Source organism: Halichoerus grypus, chromosome 12 (assembly GCF_964656455.1).
Source record: "Halichoerus grypus chromosome 12, mHalGry1.hap1.1, whole genome shotgun sequence".
In the NCBI taxonomy this organism is placed as follows: Eukaryota; Metazoa; Chordata; class Mammalia; order Carnivora; family Phocidae; genus Halichoerus; species Halichoerus grypus.
The window spans coordinates 54,166,181-54,179,168 of record NC_135723.1 but is presented as its reverse complement, the minus strand read 5'-3'; the positions used below and the strand labels follow the sequence as shown (position 1 = coordinate 54,179,168).

At 41.2% G+C, this 12,988-nt stretch overlaps 1 protein-coding gene across 1 annotated transcript in view; it reads right to left on the bottom strand.

Annotated features, from left to right (window-relative positions):
• The window catches only part of DNAH11 (dynein axonemal heavy chain 11), a 321,947-nt gene that overhangs the window by 66,274 nt on the left and 242,685 nt on the right, over positions 1-12,988 (bottom strand). The window contains exons 65-66 of the mRNA XM_078059358.1: positions 4,881-5,116; positions 3,603-3,725 (exon numbers count right to left, since the gene is read on the bottom strand). Of these exons, the coding sequence (XP_077915484.1) occupies positions 3,603-3,725; positions 4,881-5,116 (359 nt within the window). The remainder of the gene's footprint in view (positions 1-3,602; positions 3,726-4,880; positions 5,117-12,988) is intronic.

Genomic DNA, 12,988 nt, shown 5'->3' with positions numbered 1-12,988 from the left:
AAGTAGCACCTACATCTTGGAAAGTCTAATAAGTAAAATCATTACCTCTTTCCCTACACGTACTCCAGTTGCTGTACCACAACTCTCCATAGATCACACCATCATTTAACCAGGCAGAAGAGTGGAAATCACTCTTGAAACTTCCTTTTTCTCCCTACCTACAAAATTCCATTAACGACCTTGAACTGATGAAATTAACTCCTTGAGCCTGGGTGGCTCAGTCGGTTGGGTGTCTGCCTTCGGCTCAGGTCATGATCCCCGAGTCCTGGGATCGAGTCCCACACTGGGCTCCTTTCTTGGCAGGGAATCTCCTTCTCCCTCTGCCTGCTGCTCTCCCTGCTTGTGCTCTCTCTCGCTCTCACTCTCTCTCTGGCAAATAAATAAATAAATTCTTAAAAAAAAAAAAAGTTAACTCCTTGAGAATTCTTTCATTTGTCCTCTCTCCTGTTTTTCTCATATCACTGCCTTAGTTTAGGGTCATATCATGTCTCAACTGGATGACTCCAACTGTTTGCTAATTAGATCCTGGCCCCATGGACCATGGTCCATGTCCCTTCATTCAATACTTTACAATGCCAACAGCATGTCCTTTCAGAAACAAATCTGATTACATTACTCCTAGGAGGCTTAAGTGTCTTCACTAGCTTCCCCACTGACATGCTCATGATTCTCAAGTGAAAATACGGAGACTCCAGATGTGTTACTCCAGGAAGGCAAGGTCTTTTGGTTAAGAACCACTGCTGCTATTGTCAGCTAATGTTACTGATAGGAATGGGCCCCTTTAGTGTGTTTACTGTGTTTAGTAGTGAAAAGAAAGAGAATTATCAACCTATAGGAAAGAGCCAACTTAGAAGTCATCTGTGGGTCCCCAGGATGTCCACACTCTGGGGTTCCTGCCCATCTCTCAGGTCTCACCTCACCCAAGCCTTACTGTCCTTTATTCCTTCCAACACAAGACTCCATTGATGTGGATCCCAAAGCTGTTGGGCTGTTTTGTGTTTTGCTATTTGTTATTAGTTTTCTCATTCCAAAATTCTCTTCTCCCACTTGTCTATCTGACAAATGCCCACTCATCTTTCCAGACTCATAGTAAATGTCAATGTAACCATATGTAATTTTTTCCACAACGCCTTTCCAAGCCTCCACTCTGGCAATGATGAATCCCTGCCACGTATACTTCTATCGTCACACCAACAGCACAGTATTTCTTCTGTTTACAGGTCTGCCTTTCCCCTAAGGAAATGGAGCTTCCTTAAAGGCAGGCTCTCTACCTTATCATACTTTGGATCTGCAGCCCCCAGTACAGCGCCTGGTAAACACAGAGCTCAGAGAAGTTTTATTAGTGACTGATACAGTATGTAAGGAGTCCACCAGCACTCAGATTCTCTGGAAAAAGAAACTAAAAATATCTGCAAGGCAGAGGGAAGTGGGAAAAACTGGAGATACAGATATGATTTTGCACTCATGTAAGTCATTGTTCCCACATGTATGAGTTTAGGAACGAGGATTGTTAACGTAATAACTGCATGTGATAAACACCACTTGTTATGTTCTTACATATCATTTTAAATTCTCTTGGTCTTTAAAAAAAATGCTGGAATGATAAGATCAGTTCTGTAAAGTCTAACAGAGAGTACCTATTCAGGAAATAATATAATTTGGAATAAGTTGTTTTAGACTGTTTGTGATAAAGCCTTGATGCTCTATGTAAAATAATTTGTTTCTGAAATGTAAGACTTCTGGGATTCACAATAATATGTAACTATAGCCATCCTGAAGAAAAATCATGACTCAAATTTATTAGTCCCTGGAAATTTTAAATTTATATATATATATATATATATATATATATATATATATATGCACATGTATAATTATAATTATTTTATTTATATTCATTATATATTATTTATATTATATATTTAAACATATATAATAAACTTATGTATTTATTTTATATTTATATTTATATTATGTATTACTTATATATTTAAATATAATATATAAAATATAAATATACATAAAATCATTTATAATCACATTATTTATAATTATATTTATTTATATTTATTTTATTATATATTTTATTTATATTTATTATATAGTTATATATTTACATATATACAAAATATAAATAAAAATAAAGTATTATTGTTTATTATGTTTACAATATTTTTAAATGATATAAATATATATAGAGAGAGAAAGAGCGAGAGCGAGAGAGTGAGAGAGAGAGAGAATCACCAAATTTCTTACACCTAAATTGTGTTAGTAAAGGTCCAAGTTAAAGCTAGAGAATGTGTATTTCACTGACAAAAAATTTTAGGTCTTTCTAATAGAGTCAAAACCTTAATAACAAAGATTTCACTTCAGTGACATTCACGATTTTACACTATATTTTTAACGCATCAGACGCAGCTACAATTATATTTATGTCAGAGTTGCAGTTTGTCAAGGAGCTTATTAAATTTTTCTAAATGCATGGCTGGGTAAATTTTGGCTTATTAAACAATTATAAGTTGTCAGTCACTGTAAATGGATTTCCTTGTATAATATTATACTAAGCTGTTAGGGACTCTTTAAAAACCAGAAGTTAGGTATCCTTATGTAGACCTATTTCCATTTAAAATTGACAGGAATGAACTGGTGGTGAGAAAAGAGACCGTTAGCTCTGAGGCAGAGACTGGGTGTCAAAGAAGGGTGCTGGAGAAATTTTGAAATCCTATCTCTTTGAAGGAAAAAAACCGCACAAGAAGAGAAGGAAACCCAGTGAATTAAGTCTAGCAAGTGTTGGTTTCGCGAGTGAAGAGGCACAGAGAGCGAATGGCATGCCACAACCCTGTGAGCCCGCAGAGGCTTGGTCAGAGACACACTTGCTGCATGCGACCTTTCACACATTTATAGAACGTGCTAGGAGGACTCCCTGGAAATGGCTTCCCTGCCTCTGGGAGAATGTCCTAGAGAGTCTGGTGCCCAGGGGAATGGCAGCTATCTGGAACATCACACAGAGCTCACGGGGCCCGTTCTTTCTTGTTGGTGGCACCGCTGCTGGTATAGGAATGATTTTAGGGGTCCACTAAAGAATTTTTAAAAAATATATTATCTACATATTGTAAGTGTATTAGAAAAAAGAGAACTAGCACAGTAAACCCCTCATTTTGTGGATGCCATTACTCTGGATGAAGTTGAGTTAAACCAAAAACATTAGTGGACTTAGAAGTGTTCTAAAGAAAAATATGCAGTAAATAAGGATACAAAAGATACACAGTATAGGTAAACACACTAAAGGTGTTTTGCGAAGTCTTACACTTCTTTGGTATGAACTGATAAAGGAGCAACTACTCGCACATTTGTGACAATGCATTTTTTGGTTTATAAATCAGGGACTGGATAACATGAGTCTAAATCTACCAAAGAAATAGTCTGTAAGTCTGGATCATGTTGAGGTTGCTTCTCTCTTGGAATGGAGGTGCCACGGAATGGAAACTCAGGAACCTCATCAAGAAGATTCCAGTGGACTGAGCTGATTCTGAGGCTAACAGGAGCTACTGATCACATTCATATGCAGCACAAAATATAGGTGAAAATTCAAGAATACTTACTTTCCTTTTTTAATTGTGTTTCTGCCAAGCAGTGGATCAAGGACTGGATCTATTGTTTCCTCCAGATTTTCAACTAAGATGACATCTCCAAAGGCCAAAGCAGTTTCAATGGCATTCAAAAACCTTAAAATTCAATCAGAATTGAGATAAATAAGCACAGTGAAAATGTTCAAAATTATTTATATTAAATTATATTTAATGTATTTTTTTTGATGAGACAGACTTAGAGAAAACTGTTTCATAAAGTATTCAACTAGATTACATAGAAATTCATGATTAGATTTTGAGATGAATTACACAGAGATATTTTCCAAGTGAAATTCAAGAGTATGAATAAGTCCATGTGTAAATTAGTTCTTTTGACAATAACCATGGTTGAGACAAATGTAACTTACCCAAACATCATAAATTTAAATTCATTTAACAGGTCCTTTTTTTGATTAAAAAAAAATTCAAAATATATTAAATGTCTTGTGGTTTTGTCAAACATTCATTTTTTTAAACCTTTAAGTTCAGTCATGACAAGTGGCATATTATCACTATATTTCATTCTCCCTCTCCAAAAATAGGCTCTCCCCCTCAAAAATAATTTTCCCCAAGTATTCAGATAAGCAAGGAGTACATTTATCTGTGCAGTGGCAGAAATTCTTTATTTCATTTTATATGTGAAAAGATAATGAAAGGATCAAATCAAATACCAGTAAGTCTAAAATTATTCAATATTAACTGAAGACCAGCTATGTCCAAGACAACTTTATTTATCAGACAGTATTATCATGAGGACCCAATGACACAAAGTCTCAGGAGAGACAGAGTTCTCAAAGGCGATATATAAAACTCAACTAAGGAATTATCTTCAGGCATTCAGTGTTGGGGCTTGCAGCCATGCTAAAATCTTACAATAGGCCAGGTATATATTCAGGAATAGGATTCTAATCTGCTGACCGTCCTTGGGTTGCCATATGCCAAATGCCCTAAAGGATTACAGTCCCTCCTATTCCATTTTTGGCCTTAGGAAACCCACCTATTTTTCCACTCGGGGGCAGTGTTTGTTCTCATCTTCAACCTCATTTCATCTTCAGGTAAGTGGATGCCACCTAACAGAAATGCCCTTTCAACAAATATTTTATGTGAAACCTGAGCAAGCAGACAGACAAGGAGAGCCAGAGTGTCACGTTTAGCAGAGAGGGGACCGTTTAGCAATCGCCAGGACCTTGTACAAATCAGACCCAGTTCACAGCAGCTCAAGAGAAAGTCAATCCTTCCGATTTCACATACCCTCTCTGGCCCAAATGGGTGACTTTCAGGTCTGTTCCGTACTTATTCCTGATCCACTTAATTCCCTGCTGCTGAGGATCTATCATCAGGGGCCAGCGCTCACAGTGTGTCAGGATAGTGGCATTTTCGGCGGACATTCTGTCACTGGGCAGCCCCTCGTTATTCCAGGTGGCAATGGTGGCGTCATCCGTCAGCGTGGCAATCAAGTCCAGGCCTTCGGTTATTGGGATGCAAACCTTGAAAATCAGAGTTGAATGCAGTCAACTGTCAGTGTAGCAGAGCAAAAGACTCCGCGTGACAGACAAGAAAACGAGAGACCAAAGCCAAGACGACACATGCCAATGCTCTCCGCACTCTCAGAAGCCAAAATGAAACTCTCATTGTGAGACACAATTTGACAATTTGGGGTTATGTACCTCTCCGAATTCTGTCAAATGCAGTATTCAACATCTGGTTATTATTATTAATTTTTTTTTTTAGATTTTATTTATTTGAGAGAGACAGACAGACATAGTGAGAGAGAGCGCAAGTGAGGAGGAGAGGGAGAAGCAGGCTCCCTGCTAGCAGGGAGCCCGATGCGGGGCTCGATCCCAGGACCTGGGATCATGACCTGAGTCAAAGGCAGACGCTTAACAATTGAGCCACCCAGGCGCCCACATCTGGTTTATTATTGAGTCTGACTTCAAATGAAAGAGACAGGGCCCTATGCAGACATCGATGGCTGCTCCCCCAATGGGGGGTGCGGGGGACTTAGACACCAGGAAGGACCACAGGACAACAGAAAGGTACTTGCTCCAGGGGTTCATCACCCCACATGAGCAATGCTCAAACGCAATATCGCTCAGGCAATTCATCCTGTAGCACAGGCCAACACTATGAAGAGAGGACTTCTCTTCTGTGGAGAGGTTAACGGAATGTATTCAGCCGGCGGCCACTCCACCAGCTCGCTGGCTGTGCCCAGGGCCTGAGATGGCAGCCTCGTGTGCCCGAGCGGGAGCGGGAGTGGGGGTGGGGCGGGGAGGGAGGGGCGGAGAGCAGAGGGAGAGGGAGAGAAGCAAACCCCCCGCTCAGGGCTGAGCCCTATGCGGGGGGGCTTGATCTCACAACCCTGAGATCGTGACGCGAGCTGAAATCAGAAGTCAGATGTTCAGAACTGACTGAGACACCCAGGTGCCCCCAAAACCCATTTTAAAGAGTAAGGAGCATTCTTTACAAAAGTGGACTTTACAAAAAATACACGAGATTATGGAAAGGAATTTATTAAGGAATTTATTCATTTGGTCATCCATCACCCAATATTTACGGAGCACCTCCCATGTAATAAACACTGTCTGGTGGCTGGGTGGGGGCTAACATGGAAACATGCCTCCATAAGAGAGTAAGAGCCCTACTTAGCATGGGCCAGGGGGCTGTAGCAGCAGCTGGAGTCAAGACTGAGGGGTTGGCCAGGGATCTTCAGCAAAGAAAACGCTGGAAGAATTCTTACAATATAGATGCTGCGATGCAATTTGATATCAATAAATCTAGGGAAAGTAGCATAATAGTCCCACTGTCTCTGACCACAACGTTATCTTAGAAATAAACTCTATCACCTACTGATATGAGCAGAGAGCCTTGGTATTGGCACACAGTTTTCTTAAAGACACAAGAAAATTGGTATCTTTTAGAATATGCATCCTCCTATTAGCAAGGGACCTGTGGCTTTAACTTCTTACCTTCTACTTAATGCAAACAACTTGGAACAACCGGAGGTTTGAAATAACTTTAATTTCTGATGTAAAAAGGAGTAAGAGACAGTATACATGTAGATCTTGTGTCCGAATTTGACAGTTTGAATTGTTTGAGCCCCTACCGGGCACACCTCTGACCACCTTTGTCTCCTTCCCTCCCACCTGACTTCAAAGAGCCTTGCTTCTCCTATCTGACGGTCAATCTACCACCTCTATTCTGGAGCCCATGCCCTCCCCATTTCTGGTGGCTCATCCCTCTTCACCCTTTTATCCTCCACAATTCCTTTTCCTTTTCCTCTCCTCCTGAAGCAAAGAAACATGCTCCTGTTTCATTCACACTGAAAAACCAACACTGCACGTAGCTCCGTGTCTACCTAGGCACTCTGCTTACCTCCTTCCCGTCCCAGGCAAATTCCTCCAAGAATAATCTGCCTTTTCCTTCTACTTCCTCACCTCCCACTTACTGTGTAACTCCGCGCAATCTGGCTTCTGGCTTGTCACACTTTCGTGGTCACAGAAGACCTTCACATTTCCCTATGTGAGGACACTCTGGGTTCTTAGCTCTTCTCTCCGAGGCTCTGGGGCTCTGACCATTCTCCTGTTTATACTCTGGTCTCCCATGGCACCACGTTTGCCAGAGGTGGTCTCCAATCTTCGCTCCTTCTTCATCTTTCTCTACTTCCCAGCGCTGAGTCATTTCCCTTTACTCTAAAGTTCCTCTGATGTGATCTCATCCAAGGGCAGTTCTAACAACTCCCTACACATCAGTGACTCCCATATCTGACTCTCCACCCAATAACACTCTTAATCCAGCTCCCTACTGGTCACGGACACTTGAATGCTTCCGAGACACTGTGCAGTCATCTTCCTGTTATCTTCATCTTTTCTCCCAAACCAATTTTCATCTCCGGGAATGGCACCTGCACCTACTTACTATCTCCCCATCACTCCCATGTGCAAGCCAAAGCTTTGTTTTAGCAGTGCTTCCTCCTGGCCTCCTCTGGTATCACTCACCGGCTGGCCGGGTCCGCTGCCATCACTTTGTTCAGCTCACCGTCTTCCGAACTGCCATCATAACATGTGGCCTCAGTAACAGTGGTCTCTTCCCCATCAAGTCACTGTTCCTTCTGTGCCCAGTGTCAGCTTTCGAATGTGTAATTCTGACCACAGACCTACCTAAAATCCTTCAATGACTCCCGATGCTTACGATAAAATTCAAACTCTGTTTCTCAGTTTATAATATGGGGGCTATAATGTGGCTCCTTACTAATTCTGTCATGTTCATCTGTATTTTCCAGTCTATAATGATACACCAGAGTATTTACATTTTTTAAAGCTTACTTAACATTCTAATACTTAAATCACTTGGAACTCTTTTTGTTTGCTATGAAGCTGTGAAGGAGAGGGCTAACTGTTGTTTTGCCCAAAAGGTTGGTTTGCAGATCAATCACCATTCGTTGAAAAATCCATTACTTCCCCCACTGATGTACAATGTATATGTAAGCATATATTCCTTTATTTTAGAAAACATATTGATAGTCTGGTAGTTCTTCAAAGGATTAAACATAGAGTTACCATGCAGCCTAAAAAAACCCCTCACTCCTGTGTATATACCAAAGAGAAATCAAACATGTCCATGCAGAAACCTCTATACAAATAATTCTAATGTTCACAGCAGTGTTTTTCATAATAACCAAAAAGGAGAAGCAACCCAAATGCCCATCAACTGATGAATGTGTAAATAAAATGTGGCACATTCATGTAATAGAACATAATTGAGGCTTAACAAGTAATGAAATCCTGATACAGGTTACGCATCATGGATGAACCTGGAAAACATGCCAAGTAAAAGAAGTCAGGCATCAAACGCCGCACATTGTGTGAGTTCATTCATAGGAAGTGTTCACAACAGGCAAATCTCTAGAGACATAAATTAGACGGTGATTGTCTAAGCCTGGAGAGGATGGGGTGATTGGAGTTAATGGACATGGGGTGATGAAAATGTTCTAGAATGGACTGTGATGATGGTTGTACGACTCTCTGAATACACTAAACACTACTGAAGTGGATACTTTAAGTGGGTGAATTGCATGGTATGTAATTTACACCTCAATGAAAAGATATACTGAGCATCTACAATGTTCCAGGTGCCATTCCAGGACAGAGTAGTTAACAAAACATACAAAATCCTTGCTCCATGGATCTTACACCGTAGCTGAGGGAGAGGAAAGCTATTAACCACAGCAAATGAATAAATGAAATAACATATTAGAAAGTGATAAACGTTATGGTGAAAAAAATGGAGTGGGATGAAGCGTGCGGAAGGATGGAAGTTATAATCCTATCTAGAGATACGAAGATGTTATTTTATTTTATTTTTTTTTAAAAGATTTTATTTATTTATTTGAGAGAGAGAGAATGAGAGAGAGAGCACATGAGAGGGGGGAGGGTCAGAGGGAGGAGCAGACCCCCTGCAGAGCAGGGAGCCCGATGCGGGACTCGATCCCGGGACTCCAGGATCATGACCTGAGCCGAAGGCAGTCGCTTAACCAACTGAGCCACCCAGGTGCCCTACGAAGATGTTATTTGAACAAAGACCTGATGGATGGGAATGAGGTACTTTTATGTCCTGAGAGAAGACTTTAAGACAGAGATAACAACTTGTGCAAAGGGTCTGCGGTCAGAACGTATCTGGTATATTTAAGAAAGGTGGCCCATGTGGCTGCAGCAGAGCAGTGAGGAAAGACTAATAGGAAGTGAGATAAAAAGAGTAAGGGGCAAAATCACAGAGGGTTTTATAAGACTTTGTAGGATGTCTAGCTTTTGCTTGGAGTGCAGTGGGGAGTCATCAGAGTGATTTTCAAAGAAAATTCACTTTACCTGACTTGAACTTTTAAAGCATCACACTGGCTGACACGTTGAGATCCGATTTTGGAGAGAAGCAGCAAATGCAGCAACAGGGAAACCGGTTAGGAGATTTCTGCAGTTGTTCAAGAGAGGGATGATAGCTTGGCCCAGGATGGGAGCAGTGAAGGTGGTGAAAACTGGTCAGATTCTGAATAGATTTTGGAGGTGTAGCCTACAGAATTTCCTAGATGGACTGGATATGAGTGCCAAAGGGAAGAGTCACATCAAGGTGACTCCAAGGTTTTTGGCCCAACAGAAGGATCGAGCTGCCATTCAACAAGATGGGAATACCTGGGTAGAAGGAGTTTTGGGGGGAAGGTCAGGATTTCGGTTTGGAGGTGCTGTATGTGAGACATCTTTCAGACACAGGAGTGAAGATGCCAGGTCTGGGCCACTGATATACTTCTGCAAATTACTGATGTGCAGGTGACATTTAAAGCCACGAACCTGATGAAAAGCAGCTCAAAGATTAAAGGCCGGGCATTTCACCATTAAGGTTGAGGAGAAGAGGAAAAATGTAACGAAGTCCAAGAAGGACTGGTCAGTGAGGCGGGAGGAAGATGGGGAAAGGGGAGGTCTTAGAATCAAGTAAAGAAGGTACTGATGGAAAGATGGAGTGATCGATTGCATCAGATGCAGCCAAGAGTCAAGTATGATGAGAATGGAAAACAAACCGCTAGACTTAGCAACACGGAAGCAAAATCACCCCAGAGGAGTCTTGGTGGAGTGGTGGGGACAAAAGCCTGTCCAGAGTGACTCAGAAAAGGGAGGGAGGACGTGGACAGGGACTACAGTTGACTCTTCTGAAGTGTTTGCTGTAGATGAGCAGAGAAATGGAAGAGTAGCTGGAAGGGCAGGGAAGGTTCAAGAGAAATTTTTTGGGTGTATCTGGTTTAATGGGAGAAATAACTACGTATGTGGATGCTGGTGGCAATGATCTAGTAATGAATTAGTAGGGAGGGAAAAATTGGTGAGAGGGGAGAACTGCTCTGGAATTATCCTTGAGGAAGGGAAAGGGGATGGAAACTAGTATAAACCCAGAGGATCACCCTCAGATACAAGCATCAGCTGTTCCTCTTACAGCATCAGGAGGGAAGACATGGTATGAGCATACGTTTGTGGGAGTTTATACACTATTACATATTAAATAGATCAAATCTCTCTCGACATCCTCGATGGCTTCTGAACTCGATTCTAGTTTTCTCTTTCCCCTGCAGAACCACCTTGTTGTAATTATTGTAGTTTTAGAACACATTTTACTATCTTGAAGGACAAGTGCTTTCTTACTGTTCTATTCCAAAATTATCTTGGTGTTCTCAAAAACATATTCTTCCAACAAACTTCACAATCACTCGGTCAAGTAAAAATATAACTTCTCCCTGGAGTTTTGACTTGAACTGAGTTAAATTTATTTCCTAAATTGGGGAGAATCAATCATTTAGAATATGAAGTCTTCATTTCTAGGAAGTAGTAAGGATGGCTGACTAACTTTATAAAAAGGTTCCTTCCAAGGTCACCTTACCTATGTCAACAGGTCATTAACAAATGACATGCTTGGTTTGCAGGTTTTAAAAATCACAACAACCATAGTCACTTGCTGACCGGTTAACTTACAAACCATCTGAATCCCCAGGACACCTGAGCCAAACTGACAAGCCAGAGACACTTAGGGCACTTATAGGCAAGTGGAGCTCTAGAAAACACCCTAATACAATGGGGAGAAATAACAACAGTGGCTTCTTGAGAGGACAGGACAAAGAAACACTTCTAGGGGAAAATTAATTTAAAAATTAACACTATTAAGCAATTTTAGCTCCTCCTGGCCCCGGCACAGGTTTCACACAGATGTGATCATCTTCCCACTTTGCTGTGACTGGATCTAAAAGTAGGCAAGGTTAACTAGCTCAGAAACTGGAACCCTCTTTCCATAAGGACAGACATTTGTTAGGTTTTATGGGGCACATTCTACCCGGTGTCTTAGAGGCAGAGAAGACTCTTCCAAAGGAACGTCATTCATATAACTTGGAACCCTCTTCTTCCTTTAGCATAGCTATGCCTGGACAGAAGTGGAGGAGTAAGCTGCTCCTGTCTTAGGGCCTGCTTCTCAGTTTGCACAGTGCCTGTGCGCTCAAGAGGGCGGGAGAGAGCACAGGGATGACGGGAAACAGGTGTGAGGCTCCCTGAGGACAGTTGCGGGGCCACAGGCATGCCAGGCCCACGGTTAAAATGACTATGTGTTCAGCATACAGCATCAGAAAGCTGCTATTTTGCTTTGGGGATAAGTTTAGCATGTTGAGATGTTTTGGATAAGTCAATCAATTCTATTGTTTTGTTTGTACGACTTCTTCAAAACAATATTTTATTTAATGTTTGGGCTTTTCAGTAAGTGGGAAAATACACATGGGTTGACAGGAAACTTCCTAGAAACACACACACTAAATAATGCTCTATCAGCGATTCAAGACCCATTTTAAAATTAAATTTGAGAAGGCACGTTTTAAACTTAAACACTGTAAAATGACTGGTAGCTTAAGTTCCCACTGTCAGAACTATGACATGCCCCAAAGTGAAGAGGAACTGAAGCAATGAGAAGACAAGGTGAAGTTCAATAGTTTGGACAGATCAAGAAGAAGGTGAACTTCCCTATAATTTTGGAAAGAATGAGAAAGCTTTGTGGATGATGGAGAATGCAGAGGGGACCATGCAAGAGGACAACTGTCAATCTAAAGTAGTCACGGGGTGACCCAGGCAAAGACACCCATACAGAGGATCGAAGTCTGGCGAAGGTGAAACTGAGAAAAAGGGCCTGAGCAGAGTCAGGCAGCTGATACCCTGAAGCTCATGACACAGTCAGAGTTGGACGGCATCAGCAGAATGCTTTATCTTCCTACGTAAAACCTACGTTAGGGCAGAAATACTTAAAGAGAAGCCTTGCACTTTCGGGGAGTAAGAGAGAGAACCTCCTTTTAAAAATCCTCGACAGTACAAATGTTTGATACCAAAGGTATGTTAAAGCATTACAAAAGGATTGTTCTTTTAAAATTATCAATTATGGAATGCCTTTAATAGTGAACTTTCCCTCCATCATTTCATTTCATCTGCACAAGCGCATGGACATGTATTTATGTCATGAAAATAACTATTGTGAAAATCGAGGCATTATTACCAACGCAGAACGTTACTATACCGAGAGATGTAACGGTATCTTAAGGGCTTTGTCAACTGAGCTGACACAGTGTCACAGAGCAAGCAGGGGCGTGGAAATCAGGAGGTCAGACTTCCTCTTCTATAGGACCTTAGTCACTTAGACTTCCGTGACTCAGTTTTCTCTTTTGTACAAGGACCATCATGAACTAGATGATTTTACATCTTCCAAATCTGTGATTTCACTTCGCTCGTGGGTTTGGATTTTTAGATTTAGGAGGAGTTATTTTTGTACTTGCATACAAAATGCTCACTTTTTATCCGAAA